The 23,838-nt window shown below is 31.9% G+C and overlaps 2 protein-coding genes across 2 annotated transcripts; one reads left to right on the top strand and one right to left on the bottom strand.

Moving 5' to 3' along the window:
- Nucleotides 1-343: 343 nt before the first annotated feature.
- Usp12-46 (Ubiquitin-specific protease 12/46) lies at nucleotides 344-11,020 on the bottom strand. The gene is made up of 8 exons (XM_068771770.1): nucleotides 10,823-11,020; nucleotides 10,561-10,641; nucleotides 5,621-5,837; nucleotides 4,998-5,078; nucleotides 4,384-4,574; nucleotides 3,175-3,432; nucleotides 1,742-1,885; nucleotides 344-647 (listed from the first exon to the last, which is right to left on the bottom strand). Exons 1-8 carry the CDS (start codon nucleotides 10,865-10,867, stop codon nucleotides 537-539), a joined length of 1,128 nt encoding a protein of 375 aa, XP_068627871.1. The 5' UTR covers nucleotides 10,868-11,020; the 3' UTR covers nucleotides 344-536.
- A 793-nt stretch (nucleotides 11,021-11,813) lies between these two features.
- On the top strand, nucleotides 11,814-18,090 carry scf (Calumenin scf). Its single transcript, XM_068771615.1, has 7 exons — nucleotides 11,814-12,000; nucleotides 12,095-12,317; nucleotides 13,274-13,433; nucleotides 14,175-14,301; nucleotides 15,388-15,509; nucleotides 16,003-16,118; nucleotides 17,582-18,090. Exons 2-7 carry the CDS (start codon nucleotides 12,100-12,102, stop codon nucleotides 17,805-17,807), a joined length of 969 nt encoding a protein of 322 aa, XP_068627716.1. The 5' UTR covers nucleotides 11,814-12,000; nucleotides 12,095-12,099; the 3' UTR covers nucleotides 17,808-18,090.
- The last annotated feature ends 5,748 nt before the right edge of the window (nucleotides 18,091-23,838 follow it).

Raw genomic sequence — 23,838 nt, 5'->3', positions numbered from 1 at the left:
TTTTGTACTGTCAATAAATATGATTTTTGTAAAAAAAAACATTCTTTTGCGTGTTTTAAACGCGTAAATTGCGGCATGCAATAAATTTTGAAAAATGGCTTGGCCACTCTTGGTATATAATACTCCACATTTGTGTCTGATTAGTAACTTTTGATCATATAACGTATACTTCCTCCAATCCCATTATTAACTATTTTTTTTATTCTTTTTTATAGGGCTAATCGCACATCTAATAATAAATAACTTGCTTAAAAAGTAAGTAATACTCATGCATTTAAGGGTTAAGGATCCAGGTTCCGTAATGAAGTAGGGAAATAAATAAGGTGAAATAAAACGAAAGCAATGAAGAAAATCACAATTCTTAATTTTCGAACGATTGATATTTACAAATTGGATGAAAATCTAAAATGAATATAATAATAATAATCAATGATTGAATCGGAACAATCTCAGTATCGCGTGCCGCGTCAACTTTAACAACCAGGGCACGTCGGTCCGCTAACTTAAATAATATAAATGACTATGTTTAGGGAAACTTAACAACTAGCGTCTCTCGACTGATAGAACAGTATGTATCCCGTTTCGGACGATTTCTGAATGTCGGAAGTTAGGCCGTAGAAGTCTTCTATTGCAGACGCGTCGATTTTCTGCAAAAAAATAATATTTCCAATATATATATATATATATTTCATATAGTCATAGATTCAGCCAACACGGCATAATAGTATATCATAACAAAAAATCTTCAAAGTAAAACTCAACAGTTTTATTTAGATGGTTTAAAATATTAATTTATATATATATATATATATATATATATGTCTAAACTCTGTTTAGTAGAAATTAGATTCATTCTTGTAGTGTTGCAATATGTAAAAATGTAAGTAGAGTCAAATCTAAATAATTTTATTTAGTATCTTTATTTAATTTGTCAAAAATTTATAAAACTGTTCGTAATTAATATTTTAAACCATCTAAATAAAATTGTTGAGTTTTACTTTGAAGATTTTTTGTTATGATATACTATTATGCCGTGTTGGCTGAATCTATGACTATATGCAGGCCTTTATATATCATTTCTTTTTTTAAAAAAAGGAGAAGAAGGGGGCAAGGAGGCTAGCTAATTTTTATAACTTGAAAATGGATAATTTTTTGTATTCCTTCAGATTAGAACTCGGGCCACTGTTTTGTGGACATGATTGCAGTAAATATTTTTTTTATTGTTTAAAACAATGACAAATGATTATTTTCAATACAATTAAAATAAACACACTTGGCATATTCAAAAGAAATCCAAAAAATATTGTAGTTTAGTTTTTTCAATTTTATGTCAATTTTTCTATATCAATGAAATATCATTTGCGGGCACTGTGTGGGATCACTTGGTTATCATTGTGTTTAATTTACCACGTTTGTCAGAGAGATGTGATCCTTATGATTGACCCTATCGATGGATTCCGTAAAAGTGCAGGGTGTTATTTTTTCGGATTTTACGCGGCTCAAAAATCTGTGAATGCAGTTTTGTTTCTTTTTTTTTAAAAAAAAAAAGGAATGTTTCCTTTGAGTAAAATTGTCCATCTCCAGTGTGTACAGTACTTTCCATCCAGATGGCGTTAAAAAATTCCACCCTGTATAGTATTTAACATGTTATGTATGATTTCCTTATCACATTTACAACATAAGTCCGCCGTTACAAAGTGTAATAAGAGTAAATAACAGATATATTAATAAATATGCGTACATCGACCATGTCGTCGTCGAAGAGCAACCAGAAACCGTGACTCTTGACGATGCTGATGTAGTGGCCGCGGTTGGGACCCGAGCCGCAGTGGACCACCACCGCCACCAGGTCGTACAGCCGATCCGGGTTCACTGCGTCATCTGACTGATAAAGAAAACCTTATCACATACCATAATACCTTCTATCAAAGTCCACAACATATATGCCAATTTTACACGGTGGACATGTTCTACAGCTAAGTGCATTTAAAAAAAAGCATATTTGCTCTGAAAAAAGTAGGGATATATTGCAAAGTTTTCTAAAATAGCATTAAAATCAAATCAAAAAGCTAAAATTAAATTAAAACCTCATTTTCATTTTTTTTCAATTTTCAAAAATTTTTAAGAAATTAAGAAAATAGGCTATTTAATAAATTACTTCCAATGTTTAAAAGAAATATATACTATTATATTATATTTTTTAAATTAATTTTATTTTATGGATATGTAGTTTATGTATTTACCCGTCTAGGCATTTTGGAGAATAGCCGGAAACAATGGTATATGTACTATATATTTATATGCATGTTGTAAAAATGGTTTGTTTAATATTACAAGGAGACCACTCTAATTTTATTTATTTGTACAGATTGAGCTGCAATACTCTATTTTAAACATTTCTCACAGCTTCAAATTTTTAATAAATTTTTCACAATAAAAAAGATAGAAATATATGATCAGTGCTCAATGATAAATATAAAGTTTAAATTAATTTATTCAACAATGGAACTTTTAACAGGACTTATTTTAAGCCACTTGTATATTGGTTACATTTATTAACATTTCTCCTTTTTGAATTTTTGCTCACCACTAATTCCTTATTTAAATTTATTTGTCTATATGATACCTAATTATTACTGCCTTATTATTTACCTAGATTAATAAATATCAATCAAATTACTTTATTTTTTAATTAAATGCCTCATATATATTCATTTCTTATCCTATATTTGTATTAAATTATCTACCGATTCTATTATCTATATGTATATGTTTTTGCCCTTCTAATCATAACAAACAGGTGGCATTGTGGTACACATGATTTATTGATCCTTAACATTTATTAAATCTTATTTTTGACTTTACTCTTCTTCGCAAGATGTTATAGTTGTGAAGTAGCATAGACATATAGATAGCCACTACTACACATTTTAAAATAAAGTTTTTCAATACCAATTTATGTATATGTACTTTCAATTGGATTTAGCTTTAATAGAAAATTGATTTATTTACAAGCCTATTTATTATATTATTATTTTATTTATATACAGTACTAAAATCCCAGTTCTTATTTAGTAATTACTGTGAATTCTCTGGGATAAGGTCCCAACTTATTGAATAACATGTCTTTATTATAAATTTATTTTGAATCTGTTTGGTCGTGCATATACTCACAGTATTAAACAGTCTCAATTCCAGAGGGAAGACCACCCGATGCGACACCTTGATATGCCTGTTGTACTGCTCCATGTACTTGAACCGCTTGAGGTGGAGCGCCAGGATGAGGGGCAGTTTCTTCACCCTCATCCGTTTCTGCGCCTCCTGGTAGCTGCTGCAGTTGTCGCACTTGAACTTGTTGTCATTGCAGAGCGTCTCCGTGTCGCTGAAGCACTTCAGGCAGTGTGTTATGCTTGTATTCTGACCCACATCCACCTGAAACAATTGTCCGTCTTGTTAATTATGAAATCTTGCAGATATTGATGTAAAGAGCTGAATGTATAGCTTACATTTATATTAGAATGCAATTGGACAATGACTTATGGATAGTTTAAAGTTCAAAGATAGTAAACAATAATACATTTTACTATGTAGTCATTTTCATATCTGAGACTTCTTTTAAAAAAAAAGTTAATACAAGAATATATTACTTATTCTATTGTGTAACTTATCTAAGAGTCGATTTGGGGACTCTGTGAGTCTGATCTAGTGCTCTGGTGAGCAGCGATTCCCCAGGAGCCTGACACAGAACTGACCCTATGACTGTCTGATGTCCCTCACGTTTTTAAGTTTCTTGAAAAGGCCGTCAGATGTTTATATACTTTTGCAGATAGCTTATTTGGCAAAGTAAAGTCTAGGAAATAGATATAACTTCTTGCCTTGTTTACACATTATTCTGTAACAACCCAATTGCGGTTTTAATAACTACATAGTAAATCTGAGTTTTTTACACTTTTATTTTAATTTCTGAAACCATCGATTTTTGGACAGTGTGTCCTCGTCATTTCCGCCTATAGACGCCCACTACAAGGCATAGGCCACCCCTAAGTTATCTATGGGCGGATATACCATAACCAGAGGGTTTTATGATACACAAAGGACGCTGGTGCCCATCCTCTTGACACTTGTTAGTGGGCCATAGCAATCATATATAATTAGTGGACTAAGTTTGAATTATATAAGATTTTATCCCAGAAACCGAACCCAAGACGTACAAATGCAAGTCTTCTACCATTGCTCAATAGTTGTATAGTGTGTATGATACATTATTTCCACATCAAATGAGCTATATATTCATCTCTATGGCTTTTACATCAGTAATCAATCACACTCTATATAGGTTTGAGGAAACCTCGCTGGATTTAATAATACAAGGTATCAAATGACCTGCAGATCGAAGAAGTGCTCATCCTTGCTGCTGACGGTCTCGCAGTTGAGGCAGCGTGTCTCGCTGGTGAGCGTGCCTTGGAATATCTCGTGCACCCACGTGGGCTCCGCGCTGTGCGGTACCGTGCCGTTGCAGGTCACGCCCTCTCCGGCTGGCTTTTGAAGCTTCAGAGTGCTTTGGTTGCGTTCCGCTGTAACATCATAATCTTCAGTAGTTGGAAGACCTTATCCTTTATTTAAAATAATGTCTTATACATAACACAATCTTCTTAAATCAATTTAGGAAATAATTTCTAAGCTTTCCAAGGATTCATCGTGTGAGTGCTGGGTCTATTACCAAGTTTACGGGGATTACTTTAAAAACTATGAAATTGATTTGGAATAATAAATAATGAAGATTACATTTTATTAATAAATTTACTTTTCTTTTTGATTTTAGTGACTTATATGTTAATGCACAAAGAAAACTAATTGTTACGAACAAAAGCTCGAGGAAAAGTCACTTTTAGTTCCACTATGAAATATTTTCGAATAGGTTAATTAATTAAAAAATATATTTTAAATAATTTTAGTGAATTGATATTTGATATATTATAATATATAGAAACACTTACCCAATATAATCTCATTTATATGATTTATTAGAAAGTTTAGAAATTCGTGGGCATCTTGCTGCATATAATTATCAAACTCCTCTGCAAATAAATTGAAATATTTATGAAATACTATCAATGGTATAAAAGTTCAAATTTGTATCTTATAATAATTTTATGCAAATTCCTTATTAAGATTATAAGAAAAATTCATTTCTTTTCCGGCCTGATCATATATCATTGTCAAAATTTAGTTGGTTCTGGTGGACCACCTGCAGCTACATATTTATCATATTCTCAAAATTCGACGAAAAATTGACGCTTTGACATATCATGAAATCTGCAAGTTTTTACAAATAAATCACTAAGTTTCGTAAAATATTCTCCACCTACATTAAAACATGAAGTCAAGCTAACATTTTGTAAACCGTAGATAAGTTTTCATGGATATATTTTCCTGCATATGAATTGTAAATAGATAGGGTACAAATAAAAAAAAGCCACCAACGGACTCCAATGTTGCTCTGGGAACTAAGGATCTAAATTATTGATATTGAATTTTTATTATTAACTAATTTAAACAAATATCCTGGAATGAGTAATATTACATTATTAATGTTGTCACAAAAACAAACACCACTTACCTTTCTCTTTCCTTAACCTAGCTATAAACTTTTTGGGCGCTATAGAACCCACTTTCTTCTTTTGCGTGGCAATACTATAAAATAAATCTGCTAAGCATGTCAAAAGTGTCTCCTTTGTCCTTTTATTTTTAGCCTTATATTCTAAGACTTTCTCTCTAAAAGGCCGACAGAAGTATAGTGCTTGCAATACTGAATTGCTATAGCAAGTGTTGCCAAACTGAAAAAAAATAAATTAACATTAAAATAGGTTCAAATTAATTTTTATCAATGTAATGGTTTCACAAGACAGGCTTTGCCTAATTTAGAAACTTCTGGAAACTTTAACGGAAAACTTTAACTGGAAATTTAATGAAGATATATACTAGAAAAGTTAATTTAGTTAATAAACATAGTATGTTTAAAATATTAGGGGGACCGGAAAGTAATGTCTTCTGTCAACATATTTTACAGAAAAACCGATTGTTTTTTACAGGTCTGGCATTGAAAATTTGTATACTAGATGACACAAGGTTGTTGTCAATGAAGGTGAATATATCGTTGATTATAAATAAAACCTTGTTAACAATGTAGTCGTATGACTTTAACTTGAGAAAGCTTATTACTTTCCGGCCCCCCCAATAATAAAAAATAAAAACGAAGTTATTAATATATTTTACAACCATAAAGTTCAATGAGTGAAACACAACTATGAACTTTGGAGAATAAACATGCCTCCAAATTAAAAGGAGACAAAAAAACCTTGAATTTCCTTATAGCGCAATACTCATACTGTATCATAAAAATACTATATTATGTAGATTTTGAGGGAACGCACCATTTTCCATTAACATTGGAGTCCCTCAAAAAACGTGTTGCAGTTACATGAAATCAATTTACATTTAAAAATGCTCTTCGGTTAAAAGTCTTCAGTGTTATTTCAGGATTTTACTGATTATGGTTGTACAACCATGATCACAAATCAATAAATCAACCAAATATGTATAGTGATACTGTAGGCTTTCATGTACAATCGTGAGAATAAATCAATAAATCTACTTAAACATAATTACAACATGTTTTCTTTTTTATAATTGAAGCACTTGTATGTAATCACATTATGAGATTACAGCATTGAGTAACAACTACTTGATTTTAAATAGTCCACTCATGTTTATCATTTAAGGCCTAACTAACATAGAGATTTACCTAAGACCAAATTTTTGATGCCAATAAATAATTTCACTATAATTTTCTATCAAATATATTAAAATGCAACTATATGATGAATGAACACTTTTGAGGTATATGATTTGTGAACCACATGCTGTCTGCAGAAGTCAGAAATTTAACAGCGAACTATTTAAAAGTTGGTGGGTGAAGCTTCGTTTAAGATTACAAATAAAAGGTTAAGAAATTTGATCTTCCAACCCATGCTATTTAAAATCAATAAGACAGGTCTATGTTCAGCAGTAGACATCCGTGGTTTAATTTTCCGATATATTAATAGATATTGTCACTTAATATGCATTTAGTATTGAAATTCAAAGTTGCCGGAGAAAATTTGAACTGAAGTATTCCTCAAATGTTATGCAGGCTCTTTGTTAGCTGGACTGACAACATAGTCAAGGTCATAGGAAGTCACTGGATGCAGGTAGCGAAAGACCTGCCAGCATCACATACTTTGGGGAAGGCTTATTAGGACTTACAGTGGGGGTTTTTCAACTGACATGACAAAGTAGCCTCAAATGGTTGAGTTTGCTAAAAAAATATGTTTTATACTGTCAAATTTCAGACCATAAACACCTACAGCAAGGCAATGACCTCCCCCAAAAATATCTATGAAGAGATATAGCATAATAGCCATGTTAGGCAGGCGGGTAGGCAGCCATAGTGTGGTATTATGGTATGGTATATGGAAACTTGTTTGTGAGCATGGCAATTCTGTTTAACTAGTTCACAAAGTGTGAATTATATAAGATTGTAACTAGAAATGGAATCTGGGATCTATGATCACAAGTCACAGTCCTCTATGTCTGGATATATAGTTAATGATGTCTTTTATAACATACATTACATTACTTATAAATTCTTAATTTATTTTAAAAATATTCTTATTACAAGTTGCAGTGAAAAAAAATTAAACTTATTAGAGTCTTATAGTGAAAAATATATGAAGAAGTTACTGAAATAATTGAAAAAGGGAGTGGGAAGTGAGATATAAATTTTACTCAAGTACCATAATGATAAGCAAGCAATAGATGTCTAAGATATGATAGTACATAACAGCTGTAGAATTTATCTATTGTAAAATTGATAACCAAAAGTAGGACTTTATGTAACAAATACAAATTTAAAATTCAGACACATTTGCATATTTTCCTTCACTATCAAACTATAAAGTTTGAAGTGGTTTCAATAATTAACCAGTAGATAAAAGGTAATATTTTTTGAACCTCTCTTGGCAGCAGCTGTAACACCACATACTAATGTGATTAATAAATATAGGGTGATTGGTCATAGGTGATTTACACCTTCTTATGAGTGAATGCATAACTCATTTGTCAGCAAAAAGCTTTTACATCTTAATCTAACCACTATGTGTCTTTTCTTCTATGAAATATATTCCTTTTGAAATATGTGACATTAATTATTTTTTTCAATTGAAATAAAATGCGCCAGTAACTTTTAATGGAACTACCTGTGAAGGGACAGATAGGTAACATTAATTTTAATAGGTGCTAATTCAAATTTTGATAATGAAATCTTTCTAGCTGTATTGTTCAAAATCAAAATGTTCTTTATTTGTATAGAATGTGATAGGTACTTTCACATCGTCAGTCAACTTAAAATGGCATCGTTAACTCTAAAAGAAGTTACCGCTGCGGAAGATAGTTTTGCTGAAAAGGGCCAACGAGAAACTCATGAGTTGCTTATATACACAATAATTTACTTTCTGAATGAGCATCTACAACATTTAATTCCTAACATTAATATCAGTATAATAATCCTGGGTAAGAATAATGTAATTTTTTCAATAATGAATGTTTAATATTGGTCTTAAATCTCTCTAGTGATTACATTATTTATTATTTCTGAAACCATTGATTTTTTAATAGGATGTACCGCATAATAATTGATGCTAAATAAGCTATACATTCACACCTCTAAAGCTATTTTACACCTGTAACCAATCATCATGTAAACTTTGAGTAGATATGAATCGAAATATCTAATCTCTGGTTATAAACAAGTTTAACAGGTCAGATCCTATGTAAATTGATACTAAAAATCTTTATATTTATTAAGAAAATTCAATATATTAAACAGTCACTTAATGAGCCACAGGTAGGGCCAAGAGATTTCTTTACAAGGTAGAATCAGGAATAAGGAGATCCCAGCACATTGGCAAGTTCATGTGGCAGTGGGCAAGCCTTATAGCACACAGAACAGATAGCCACTGGGGCCTTAACATTCAGAAGTTGAAAACAAGAACCAGTAAGCATAGGACTTTCATCCATAAGGTGGAGAGGGTGGATCAATTGGCCAAGGACGCAGCCCTGAAGTGCAAAAAAGGACCGGACTATGAGGAATGCCCCATCTCATTCGCCAAGCGACAATTTAGGCTGGGAACACTTGATGAATATGGAAGGTACGACAGCATCGATAACGCGGAAATTCTTCCCGGACGCCGTCTCAGCCTATCGCGTGCTTCACAGTATCGAGGTGGACGCGGTTTTGGTGTAGCTCTTCATGAGGTCGGGGAGGGTTCTCGGAGTATCTTTACCGGTTTAAGCTCAAGGAGGACCCCTCATGCTTCTGTGAATCGGACCAGACCGTGGTCCACCCAGTAGCACACTGTTCCGCATTTGCAGGACTCCGGGTTGTCTCCGAAAGTCGGCTGGGCGTAAAAATAAATCAGGAAAACATCACCTCGATGTTAGAAGATGCCAAAAGTAGGGAATCTTTTCTCAGTTTAAGTAAAGTTAAACATGTTACAAAAATAAACAAGTAAAACAATGTAATAGAGTAAGCATAAAACTGTAATAAAAATGTGAAATAATGTGAACAAAATTGTAAAAGAAAGAAATAAGAAGGCGATGTATGAATGAGAATTAAAACAAAAGAGAAAAATAGAATGAATTGTGGAAAGAAAGAATAGAATGATAGATTATGTGAAGAATGATAGTAGAGAACAAAAATGTAAAGGACAGACAGAAAAAATTAATAAGACAAAAAACAACCCTGTCCTTCCCAAAGATAGGGGAATGGGAGTAAAAAAAACCATGAAGTGGACAGATAACCTTGTTAAGTTTGTAAAATGCTGAAAGCAGGCTGCTTTCAACTGGTCCTATTTGATATCAATAAGAGAGAACCTACGTTTAACTATAGACCTGTTCATGTTAGCACAACATGTCTTAATCTTTGTATATTTATTTAAATATTTTATTTTATAAACATGGAACAAGTTCCAAGTAACCCTAGACCAATAATTCCTCAAGCTATAACCTGTTAATGTAATATATAATTTATCATCATAGATCAGCCATAGGATATCACTACTGGATATAGACCTGATCTATAGATTTCCAATAGGACCAGTTAAAACTGGACCACATCTAGTAAACTCCAGTATGGTATTAACTGTAGCTTATTTTCTAAATTACATGTTAGAGAGAGCTAGTAACTACATAAAAAATCAATCATTGTATTATGTTTCTTAATCTATGATAAATAAGTGATGGTTCTCCTAAATATGTTTACCATATTAATAGTCTGCTTAGTTAGATTCTCTTTATGTGCGAACTATTATAGTATCTATTTCTAAGAAATCAAATTAGTCAGAATTTGAATCATACAAGTACAGGTCATAAATTTAATGGTTCATTGTATCTAGTTTCATGGGTGGTAACTGAAACTTTATAAGGTAGCACAAATTATTTTATATCAAAATTATAACTTACATTAACTAAACCAAAGTAATGTTCGTTAGGTGGAAACTGCTCTGACCCAATATCTCTTTCTAACTGTGATATATTTGCGCCCTGAAATAAAAAGAAATTCGTCTGTCACTCGATGCCGACACTTGAGAAATAGTAAATATAAACAAATAATCAAATCTTATTGTGAACATAAGGATAGCTATAAAAACCTTTCATAGTAAACTACGTAAAAAAATTGTATACTTTTAACAAAAATGCACAATTCGAAAGTGTATACTCTTACCATTCTCTGTTGGAAATTAAGGCCGAGATCCTGACATATTGACATTTGCAATCTGGTTTTAGCGACTTCTGGTATGGAACACACTATGCAGCGACCCAAAAATGTAACTTAAAGTATCGCTGTTCTGTTTGAAAACATATTTATTACTTGGAATTAAACTAAATGAGCCTGGGAAACGAAAACGAAAAGTCAATCATGTTCATGACAATCAATCAATTTAATGACAGTTTAAAATTTGCGTACAGGAACAGAATACAGACTATTAATTGACTATTTGGTGCTTACAGTTTTCTGAATGTAATATTTAGCTTTCTATACTTCAATATAGTTATAATATAATTATTATCTAATGGATATAATTGACACTATTTTAACAGTATGGCTTACCAAAAAGTTTAAGCTATATTTCAAAGTTTTTCTGTGAATTACAATTGTAAAGTTTAGATTTAAATCATAAGAATGCTTCTTTTACTAGAATGTGCAAAAACTAACACACGGGTTTCTAGCACAAATTTGTATTAAAGTCATTAAAAACTTTGAAACAGTTATGAAATTAATAAATTTGTCGCATATATAAGAACCTCTTGATTCCGCTTTTAAAAAGCATCGCAGTATTAATAGTTACCATGAATATAACCGCCTTCATTTTAAGAAAAAAATATTGAAGCATTGCTAAAAACTTGATAAATAATGCTTGTAAGGGGTCTAAAGTTCTGAAAAGTGTCACTAAATTTGTAATTATTCTGTTACCTATTAAGTTTGTTCTCGTTTCAAATTGCGTCTTTGAAGGTATTTGTCTTTGCTTTATTTGTTTAGTAAAGCAAGCTTAGGATGGTTATGGTTATTTAAATCAATATTAAGTTCATGTGAAAATAATTTTTTTAAAAAAATGATTTCCAATAAGAATTTTAAGTCACGAATAATTTTTTTTATTATCTGTACATTGATATTTCGTCGATGACTTTTGCGATCTGTTTTACGAACATTGAGATAAAGTCGATCGTTCGAGTCGGTTCTCGACGAGATTCCTGTTCGGGAATAGGGAACAATCTATTCAATCTGTGATCTCGACAGGAAGTTTACGTGTTGAATATTGACGTGGCGGTCATAGTTTTATAGCGGGTGATTGAACTGAAATTCTGTAACGCCTTGATATCGGCAACTAGAATTAAACGCCGGTATAAATTTATTCACTTGTATATTTGAATTTATAGGATAAATTTTAAATTGTTGAAATAAAATTATTAATTCATAATCACATTTATATTTCAGTTATAATGCAGACTACGCTTTTCGTCGTTTTGACTATATCGGCGGTGTTTGCTGGAGTTCCTAATCCAGATGAAACTAAGCGGCTAATCGACCATCTCTCCGACCAGGAACACTTCAGAAATGAACATCATAACAAACAGTACGACCACGACGCTTTCTTAGGTGAAGATCAGGCTAAGACCTTCGACCAGCTACCTCCCGAAGAAAGCAAACGAAGACTGGGGTAAGTAATGCCCCTATCCTCAGAAACGTCTATTTTAATTAACTGAATAATCTGAATTTATATATACACTAATAAATTTTTCTAGTATTGATTATGATCTATGCTAAGGAAGTAACATAACATATTAAATATAATTTAAAGTAGGTCCAAATAACACTTTGGTTGGTTCTACATTTTAGTGATGTTTTTAAATTGACACAAATGTAAGCATAATATATACACAATATATATTACATACAGATAATGGTAAGATTAAATTTCGTCTTTGAAAAACGAAACATACTCTTCATATATAGTTGTTCAATTGTACCAAACAATAAAAATAATATATGCATTCACCTTTTTAAATATATAACTTATCCACCCTGCATACATTTGATATATTTTTTTTATATATAGTTGAGATTGAAATTTATACATACAAACATATATCTCTCTCATGTATGTATTTTGCCCGCTTTCAAGATTGAGTGGTTAGTAGAGGGCTGTGTTGCTTCCAACCAGCAAGTAGTGCTTACTTCATAATTCTATACTATATTTTATTCACTACACTATAGAGCTACATGGCTATAGTCCCTTGTTATTGATGTAAATGCAATCACTCGGAGTAATTTTTGATCACAGAAAGCAAACATCAAATTTTTAATAATCTCTCTCAAATTTAATACATCATATTTACTTATTTATCTTATTAATATTCAAAATTCTGCATGTAGTAGCCCCAGTGAGAATAATAACCTACAATATCTTACATATAGTGTGAGATAAACTAAACAAATAAAGCAATGTGGACATTGTACATTCTTCTTTATAAAACAAGTGTGATAATCATGCCATTAATTTTACATGCACTACTTTTTGTTCTGTAGAGACAGTATGTGCTCAATAAGCTTTAAGGTCATTGACCCACTTATCAAATTGTGTAAACATGTTTCATAACTTTTTTTTTGTTCTAGAATAATCGTTGACAAGATTGATTCTGACAATGACGGATTTGTCACACTAGTGGAATTGAAGGATTGGATCCGTTACACTCAGAAGCGGTACATTGATGAGGATGTGGAAAGGCACTGGAAGCAGCATAACCCAGACCATGATGAACTCATATCGTGGGAGGTGCGTTAATTAAATTGTTAACAGAAATTTTGGATATTTGAGTAGATATTTACTTACAGTTTTAAAGATGGCTTCTTACAGAAAGCAATTGTGGTTGAATCGAAAATTGAACCCAGGACTTAATGGTAAAACATAATTGTACTGACATCAATATTTAAAAAGTGAATTGAAATTATAACACATTGTGATGTAATATTATGAATGCCAAATAATTTCAAATGAAAATAATTGTATCAATATCCATTAGAAAATACAAAATCAATGTGAGCTTGTAACATTGATACTGTTCAGAAACTTTTACATTGATATAATTTAATATTGGACATCTAAATGAGAGGCTAAGTAAACAAATATGTTATTTAATTGAGAGAGCTAGACAACTGAGCATCATGGGGGAAATGTAGCCTGTCTGTTTTTGCTCTGGCATAGTACTTCCCGCAATCCGCATTCCAGTGCTGGGAAAGTGTAACACGGAGCCGTAAAGCCCACAGATGATATTGGGAAAGCAAGTCTGTATTTTGAACCACAGACTGCAAGAAGAACCAAAACGAAGCAAAAGTAGACTACATTTCCTCCACAACCCTCAGTCATCTTGCATTATCGGTAATGTTATTTAATAAATGGTTCATAGTAATACATATTATGAAACTAAGGTTCTAAGATTTTTATAGCAGTATCTCAATAGATGGTAGCGTATGTAATGATAAATTTGTGATTACTCACTTTACGACACAATTACAGACATACAGAAAGAATGTCTATGGTTTTATGGATGAAATGGATGAGAGAGAGCTGAAAAACCCCAACAGTGAAGGATTCACTTACTCCAACCTTTTGAAGAGGGATCGCAGGAGGTGGACTTATGCTGGTATGTTTTTATTAATGCCTTTGTCCTTAATTCAACTCAGGAATTTAATTATTGTCAAGCATTATTTAAGTATATTTGAAAAGAGCACATGTCAAGTTTCTCCCTTGCTCTTCTGGTGCTTCTTAGTTTCTTCTGGTGCTTTTGACTTGTGTGTATTTGAATAAAGAAAAGTTTTTTATATGATTTAATGTTGAATTGATTGGGCTCTAGTTAATAAAAATTCAACAATAGTTTACCTTCAAGCAATGGTGTGACTCTCTGGCAATCTTGAAAAGTGTTGCTAAGCATTCTAGGGGACTGTCAAAATCATGATTCCCACTTCATAGTCGTTAGTAACTTAAATGCTTGAATTTGTGCGAGCTTTTGAAAATTAAGAAGCCTTAGATTTTATTGTCCACTAGCCTATATACAACCCGCAGTCAATCAAAATGTATATAATTAGAAATATATCCATTACTACTAGCTGATCCGGCGAACACAGTTTAGCTATATAAATTATATTTTGGGTATATGTAATAATAACTAACTTATTGTGTGTTAAAATGTGTTATGTAAGTTACAGAGGTAGGTACTGCTGTTAACGATATAGGAATATAAATAAAAAACTTTTTTTTAAATCTGGTTATTAAAACCTTAAAATTTTGTATAACATTAATTATGACAAAGTTACTAAAAACAATAACATTTTCACAATACAATATTAATATGTGGTAAGTGATCATTTATAGATCACTAAAAGTAGAAAATTATTACAGTACTATTAAAAAAACAGGGGTAGATAGGAGAAGGGTGAAAATAAGGGGTTGTAAGTATTTTGAATGCCAAATCCAATGAAAAAAGAATTTTTTGTCGAAAAGACGTAAAAAATTTTCTAGGGTGGGTCACAAATATCACTCAAGTGTTTCAAAAAAATTTTCAACAGATTCTTAGACCTACTTAATATACATATGAAATTTTGGTTTCCCTGGATATTTCAACACTCAATAAAATCTTTAAATCCAATTAAAATTGATAACTTAAATACATTAATGACTGCCCAATTTAACTTTCGTCACATCTGACACATTGAAACACTTTTTTTTTCAGATTTAGACCAAGACGACTCATTGAATAGGACTGAATTTGGGTTCTTCTTACACCCAGAGGACCATTCGGGGATGAGGGATGTGATCGTCCTAGAGACCATGGAAGACATTGATAAAGATAATGTAAGTAAATTTGGTTTGAAGAGCACTTTGATTGCTATTGCAACCAAAAACATATGGTATAACTTTTGGTCGCAGATAATAAAGTTTTACCTAGAATACTACCGAATGGTAAAAGATGCAGGCTTTTAATTTTGATCAGATCACTCAAGCGATAAGTTGTCCACTGATGGACATAGACCATGATATAGGCCAGTCATAGATTTTCAAAAAGACCATTTGGAAGCATTCTGCAATCAGTGTTTTCAGACGACCTTAACAAGGTCATTGGTCTATCTTGTAGGTGGGCGTCAGTCCAAATAGGACAGATCCTTGCAAATTATGTCCACATCCTTTGATAAGAGGGAATGGTATTTACTAATTGTTAATACTATTAATTTAACTAAAAACAAACTAATGTCTTATTTTCTTTATCTGTCATGATTTTTTGTTCAAAAGTATGTGTAGTATGTAAGTTTATTGGCAGAACTACTTTAATGTTTGTCTACATCTATAGGACGGTAAAGTGTCACTGGAGGAATACATTGGTGATATGTACAAACCAGAAGATGGTGATGATTCAGAGGAGCCTGATTGGGTGAAGCAAGAACGGGAGCAGTTCACCGGATACAGGTAATTAATAATAACTACATAAACAGTATATTACAATCTACTATTTTGCACTTGTATGATGATTAGTTAAAAGTATAAAAGTTTTAAAGAGGTAATTGTAAATTTTATGAATGTCTTTAAAGGGAATATCAAACAATTTTGAACCATTTTTTGATTTAATTTTGAAATGATGATAATGACCTCGGTATAGAGGGCTATTGAAATATTGTTATCGACTGTAGACTAATAAATCAAAAATCAACTGTATAAATTAAAAGATTAGGGGCCATAGTGTATTTAGAAGGCACTGAAAAACTGGCAATACCAAAATTTCGACTGCATAAAATCTAATTCATTTATATATAAATATGTATGAATGGAGTCAGATTTTTTAATCAAATTCTACAAAATGTTATTAAACCTATTCATTAAATTCAAAACACATTAAAAAGACAAAAATTTTAATTTATTCAAAAAGCGAATATTTAAATGAATTTGGCAATGTTGCATTGATTGCAATTAATGGCACTTGATTACTTGGTTTTCATTTAAGCTTTATTTGTCTAAAAGTGTATGTGCATAAATTGGTATTGTTAAGCTTTGTTTAGAAGAATTGTTGAGTTTCTTCCTGCTTCTCTACATTACATTCTCCACTATAATACATGGCAAAGTGTAGTAGAGTCAAAAATATATATATTTTTAAAAAGTTGACTAGCAATGTGTTGTTTTTTTTTTAATTTAAAATATATTGTAATTCTGTAATCGAAGAGTAAAGTAAATTTATTTATGTAATGTAAATTCTTTATTTATTCTTATAAATCCATTCGAAGTAGTCCCTGGCCGATAAACGCATTTTTGTCAACATCCAGTTCTCAATAAATTCTGAATATTCTTTTTCTCATAGTCTTAAATAACTTCTTTGATTTGAGTTTTATTTCCTCAATCGTGTCACAACAAGGGCTGAGACAAATGATAGTCCGATTATGGACCAGACGCTTGGCAAATGTTATAGACATTCCTACCTTGCTATTCCTTGCTAATGTTTGGAAGTTTTAAATGACAATTTTACTGTACTTTTTGATTACAGTAGTATGTATATATTTTACATTATCTAAATTTTAGTCTATTGTCGTAAGTTGTGTGACAAATTGGTTTAATAAGAATTATTTCTTCTATTTTATATTGTAAATAGCTGTTAACTTCGATATTATGTTAATTCAATATTTAAGGCTTACATCAACATTCTCAATTATATATACTGTAAATGATCTCATAGTATAAGTTATCATATACTGTGATCCATATGTTCTACTCTAGTGTAGTGTTTCCCGACGTGGGGCCTACGGCCCACAGAAGGGCAATTTAGTAGTTAAGGCGGACAATTCAAAAGTGAACTCTCCTTTTTGCTTTAATATAAGAGTTATGTGTTACATAGTAGAGCAACAAAGAGTATGTAATATATATATTTATTTTCAAATTGACAGAGACACAAACAAAGATGGTTACATGGACGAGGTAGAAGTGAAGGACTGGATCGCTCCCCCTGAGTTTGACCATGCAGAAGCGGAGGCCAGGCATTTGGTGTTTGAAGCTGATGGGGATGCGGATGAAAAGCTCACGAAAGCAGAGATCCTGGATAAGTATGATCTGTTTGTTGGCAGTCAGGCCACCGACTTTGGTGAAGCTTTGGCTAGGCATGATGAGTTTTAACCATGTTACTGAAAGGCATTGATTTTTTTACATATAGGATTGATTAATCATTTTTGGGTAACTATTAAAATATTGGGCAACTAAAAGTAACGTTAAAAAAATGGTTACAAACTTGTGTAATATTTTTTTATAATGGCAACTACACAGGAAATATACGTCTAAACGTTTTTACTTTTTTATACACTCATCGTATCAGAAATGGCGATATTTACAAAATAACTAGGGTCACTGAAATAGTTCGAAGAATTGCATGCTTGAAGTGGCAGTGAGTGGGGCACATAGTTGGTGCAAATGGCCGTTGAGTTCGAAAGGCCATTACGAGCCATTAGACGCGGCGTAGATAAGCACCTAACTAGGAGGACAGACAACATAGTTAAGATCGCCGTAAGTCTCTGGATTTAATTGCATGATTCCTACTTCAGATAAAATTTATTTGCTTTATAACATTTCTTAGTTAAACATTTAGTTTTATAGTCATTATTATACATTATCTGTGAGTGCAGTGGTAGCCCAATGGTAGAGGACTGAGACTACGCGATCGTAGGTCGCGGGTTTGATTCCCGGAATATAATGTTATGCAATTCACACATGCATTAATTATTTAGGATTGCCGCTGTCTATAAACAATTTTCCAGAGTATAAAAGGTGTCCTTTGCGTATCATTATACCACACTGCCATTGTCAACCCGCCTGCCAAGAGTGGATATGTCCTGTTTGCCTTGCATTTATATATATAACAATACACTATTTCTGTTATCCAAATATTGATAGATCATTCCTATATGTTTGTCAACTTATTGCCAGTGATTATAATTTAGTTGTAAATTCTATAGATTTTTTTGTTAAATATTCCTTCCATATCTCGTGGGTTCTATTGACAATATTAATACGTAACATCTTAATTCTAATAATTTTAAATACATTAATTAGTAATTACATATATAAAACATGGCGAGTGTCAGAATAAAACATGAAAATTCCTATATCTAATACAGAAGGTCAAAAATCGGCAACAACTTTGCCTGTGTGCAATTAAAAAAATCTCATATTTTTTTAATTCCTAATGAAAATATATAATAGCAGTAAAAGCTTATTAATTGTTTGACAGCTATATACAGCGCTATCGCGCTTCTATATTTAACGTCTAAAAAAGCTATGCAACGCTATCGCGCTGTTATTTCTTGATGAATCTGTATCATTGCAAATATTTTGCGCTATAGCTTTTTCTTAAAATGTGTCTTTAAAAGCATAAATAGCTTTTTTAATTAGTTTTCCTTTAAAAATGATTTTAATTATAAATGAAATTCCAATTTAAATGCTTATAAGCATCACTTAAATATGTGATATTTTAATTTCACCTTTTTAAAATTTTTCAGATTTTACGTGTTAAAAAATTAAAAAAACTTGTTTATTTATACAAAGATATTTAAATAATCTATAGCTTTTTTGGAATGTATCTTTTTATTACTTTCATATTTTTTTACCTGATGGAAACATCATGTCAACTGTCTGTCATGTTTCCTTCAGAGTTTGATTATTATTTTTTTTTTAAAAATTGAATCATTTGTGTCAACATTTCAACTTCAGAGGTTATTCACTATAAGAATAAACATAATTCATTGTTTCATCTAATTTGGAATTATCATGTTTTGTTCTCTCACTCCTTATATATAATCTTGTATTTGTTTTGAGATTAAAAACCAATGTATAACTTGACATTATCAAAAATTATTGGTTACATTTAAGATGTGCGTTTAGCTGTGTTTATATAAATGAGTCTCCGAATGACTTCACTTGCCATATTACTCTATTAGAATCTCGTCTAAGTCTGCAAAACTTGTATATATTTTTTATATATTTTATCGTTTGTCTAGTTTCTAATGATACCAAAGCATTATATACATAGTTTTTATGAAAAAGTTCAGCTTATATAGTAACTCTCAATTTAATTATTGTATTCCGAAAATAAAATTCTTAATTTTTATAGGTGATTATAATGGATTTACTTAATTTTGTGATATTTTTTGAGCCATTTATCAACATTGGAAAGCTGAAATACAACATTGATATATTTTTATAATTAAAATTTTGAGGTTTATACACCAACCTCTTTATCCTATGTTGATAAAATAATTTGTATTACTCTATGCATTTAACATAATTCCATACTAACTTAAGGTGAAATGTATTTTGCGGTGGCAACATTTTTCATGTGTAATCTCTTTTATTTTTAAGCAGTGTTTACACACAACTTAAGTACAACTATTAACACATATAAGCTTGTTCTAGTTATATTAATAAATGATTTTAATATATATACTTTGGTTTTATTATTTTCTTGTTTTATTATTCACATAAGTTTTTATCGGATTTCATTCCGCATTTCATCACCAACACCTGTTAGGAAGCAACGACCTGGTTGAAGAACTATGCAGACTCAGTAGGTACCTGTTCCCTCTGACCTTGAAGAGTTTCGGGTTATATTTCTCTGGAAATAAGGAGATCATCGGAGGAGGCAGATTGTTCCATACTCGGGCTGTGCTGATGCCTCCCATGGGAACTCCACCGTGCAATGGTGGTAATGAGCCTACCTGCTACTCGTCCTATAGAGAAACTGGGATAATGGGATGGTGGTTTGGTGATGTCAATTACGATGTCCTTAGTGTCGAAATTGGAATATATCAAAATTATATAACCTTATACGCCGTGTCGTTGCAGTGTCTTCTTTATTAATGTCAATTCTATGGCACAGTGCCCCTTTATGTTTGTGAACAACTAGCGCCATCTGTCGATGCCGGCCAAAATTACAGAGGTCTGACACGACCATCCTGCGCCTGACATATCCTCATATGGACAGTCTGATATATTTAAACGGATCTCGCCAATGTACGGAGTTCAAACATATATTTATTATATGATGAACGGTTATATGTGTGTTAAAGTGGTAAATGTATATTTCATTTATTGTCAATTATTGTACACCATGTCCAAAAATTAATGGTTTCACAAATAATAAACAACGCAATGATAATATATTAAAAAAGTATTATCAAAATTCGGATCACTACATAACGGAATTATTTATTATATTTTTTCTGTCCTTGCAGACGTACTGCCGGAAGTTATTGTTCAATAACATTTTAATAAAAAAAGAATGTAACATGTTACAAAATTACTTTAAGAAGGTGATTGAAATAAGCCTTTGTTCTGTGCCTCCAAAAAGCTATACATTCACACCTTTATAGCTTCTAGTTCTATACCAACCACTCTGTATACATATTCAAATAGCATTAGGGTCTAGTTTTTCAAGGGTGAATATCTTACACTTTATGACTTATCTAATTGGTATATGATTGTGACTTAAGAATGTGTTTACCTTACAGTAAAAAGTTATTATAAATCTATGAAAATAAACTAGTAAATTTACCAATAATTACTTAAATAAAAAAGCCGATTGTGATAAAGTTTACAGAAAGTTTTTTTTTTAACATTCTTAACCAATTCCAAGGAAAACTAGATTCCAATTTTGCTTTGTCTAATGTTACAAACGATCGATAATGATGAAATAAGCCCAATCAATGAACAAACGAAACAATGAAAAAAATAAAAAAATGTTGAAATTAAATAATCACTGAATGAGTAAAGACAAATGATTTCCCAAAAGATGTAGACTACCTAGAACTATAATCCGTATTTATCAGGGAAACTGTCTAAAAAGTTTATTATTAAAATAAGAAAAACAACAACTCGCAGTGATACAAAAATGACGAATTTTTAAATAATGTTAAGAAATATTATATTGTCTCATAAAACAATGTAAGAAGTAGCAATGTGTAAACGCTTTTTTAATTTATTTATGATTTTTGGCTTAGTTTCGCAACAGAGATGTGTTACAGGCATAAAAACAATGAGTGTTATTCTGCCGTCCTAAGAAGAAAGGCCGTAACTAATACCATACTGTAAGCTATACCTACTTATAAAATATCTTTTTGGAATATTCCAAAAAAATATTTTTTTATGACGGTAAAGTTAATAGTTAAAGCCGTGGTGGGGGGTGGGGTGGGGATGGTCAGGCCTAAAGGGCGCCAGGGTTGTAGTTGCACAAAGGCGCTACACGGGCTAGAGCTGCCTGAGTGGGTCACATTATATTTACGTATTTAATTATTTAGGAAAATTACAACTATATATATACGATTATTTTGCTGACAGGAATGCGGATGAGAAGGTCGTATTTAGTAATTTAAATTATACTCACGTACGGATCCGCGTGTTTAAGCATTAGTTAGTAGGTAGGTAAATATTAGCTGCTTAGGCAAATACGCGCGGACTTGTCTTAGAATTTATTAACAGAAATAAGTTTCCACTAGCGCGTCGTTTTTTTATGGCCTATCGGGGGCCTCTCGTATCCCTATCATATACTATTTTATTTTCGCGCTCTTTTTCCATTCATTTTAAGATTTTTTATTCTTTTTCTTACTTTCTACATATCATCTATCTTACTCTTTCATTCCATTGCGTCTTATTTGTAGCTATGCGTTGAAATCTGTACCTTAATAAAATTTTGAATTATAAATCTTTACATTTCGATTATTTTAAACATTTGATATCGTCGTAACGTCTTTTCTCAACGATTTTTATAACGATAAGAAAGACAACAGAAAAGACACGGCGTTTCTCGAAGAAATGCTTGTCTACAGTAGCAATGAGCGGAGCACAATACCACTGTAATATATAAGATATATGAAGGTATAGTTCATTTGTATAATCAATAAATTAATAAATAAAAACCCATTTTAATAATTCGGATAACTACTTGTTAAAATTAATTATTTTTTAATTATCTGTTCCTGCAGACTTTGTATTATCTGTAGTTATTGGCCCGTAGAATTGAAATAAAAAAATTGTAACATATTTAAAAGATGTCAATATGCAGGTTTAATGACAAGTACTTTATAAAATAAAAAGACTTAGCCATGTTAACTTTATTAAAACGAATCATAAATCCTATTCATATAAAATTAATGATTTCTAATTTTTTAATGTTTGAAGTGGCAGTGGGGCACATCGCTCGTGTTACTGAAGTAAAGGTTCTCAAGTGGCGACTACAAGCCGGTAGACGCAGCGTGGCCAGGTACCTCACGAGGTAGACTGATGATATAGTTGGGGTCGCGATAAGTCACTGGATACGAGCAGCGCAGGACCTGTCATCGTGGCGAACTTTGACGGAAGTCTATGCCATGCATTGGATGTCAATTGACTGAAAAGATGAAGAATAGTAATGCCTTTAAGATTTGAAACAGACCCCGGTCCCAAAGATAACCAGTGTTCACTTTAGAAACATTAGTTATAGAATATCTAATGGATTCAGGCGTTATTTTGCGGAAGTCCATTCTAAGTAAGAAAAGGACCAATACCGGGGCACCGATTAGTGACTCAGTGTTTGGCACTAATCGGTGTAACATTACTACTGAGGACGCCCCGTGGAGGGGTGAAACACGTGTTGAGTGATTTAACGGTAGTAGTTGTGTAATTCGCATTGTTTGCCGCATGCGCATTTATCAGCAGACTGGCGGGCGGTGCACTTTATTGCACGACTACTGCTGCATGGCGGAAGTAGCTATATATTGGTCCTTTCCTTAATTAGTTCTATAATTTTATTTATTCAATTTAGATGGGTAAAAGGAAGGCAACCCGAAGAATGTCGCAATTTTATTTCCGGTAGACAATTTTATATAATTTACATTTCGTGATTTTTATAGTATTGCCCATGTTCACAAGTTGCCAGAGGATAGGCAGCAGCGTCCTCTGCGCCAACCTGCCTGCCAAACGTGGTGAATATGGTATGTTCCCCATAAATATCTTTGAGAGGGGCATGTGCTTCTCAGTGGGCGTCTAACAGCTCAAAAGAGAATCTAAATAGGTTAGACAAACAAGAAATCGTCAATAAAACTGCAAAAGTTTTTTTATAGTGCGACGGGAACTCCTGTAAGAGCGCTCTCCTTATTATATTAAACGGTTATTTAATGTTCAC

This window comes from Battus philenor, unplaced genomic scaffold, assembly GCF_028537555.1.
Source record: "Battus philenor isolate CCGP_79_NKW_IND1 unplaced genomic scaffold, ilBatPhil1.0.hap1 SCAF_4, whole genome shotgun sequence".
In the NCBI taxonomy this organism is placed as follows: domain Eukaryota; kingdom Metazoa; phylum Arthropoda; class Insecta; order Lepidoptera; family Papilionidae; genus Battus; species Battus philenor.
This window is presented reverse-complemented; position numbering and strand designations above follow the sequence as displayed.

Bases quoted from the DNA above. Each gene is read 5' to 3' on its own strand.
- Usp12-46 (XM_068771770.1), bottom strand. From the start codon at position 10,867: ATGTCAATATGTCAGGATCTCGGCCTTAATTTCCAACAGAGAATG. The intron at 10,642-10,822 runs GTAAGAGTATAC...TTTTTATTTCAG, and splicing joins TTAATTTCCAACAGAGAATG to GGCGCAAATATATCACAGTT. The intron at 1,886-3,174 runs GTGAGTATATGC...TTTCTTTATCAG, and splicing joins AATTGAGACTGTTTAATACT to TCAGATGACGCAGTGAACCC.
- scf (XM_068771615.1), top strand. From the start codon at position 12,100: ATGCAGACTACGCTTTTCGTCGTTTTGACTATATCGGCGGTGTTTGCT. The intron at 12,318-13,273 runs GTAAGTAATGCC...TTTTTGTTCTAG, and splicing joins GAAAGCAAACGAAGACTGGG to AATAATCGTTGACAAGATTG. The intron at 16,119-17,581 runs GTAATTAATAAT...TCAAATTGACAG, and splicing joins GAGCAGTTCACCGGATACAG to AGACACAAACAAAGATGGTT.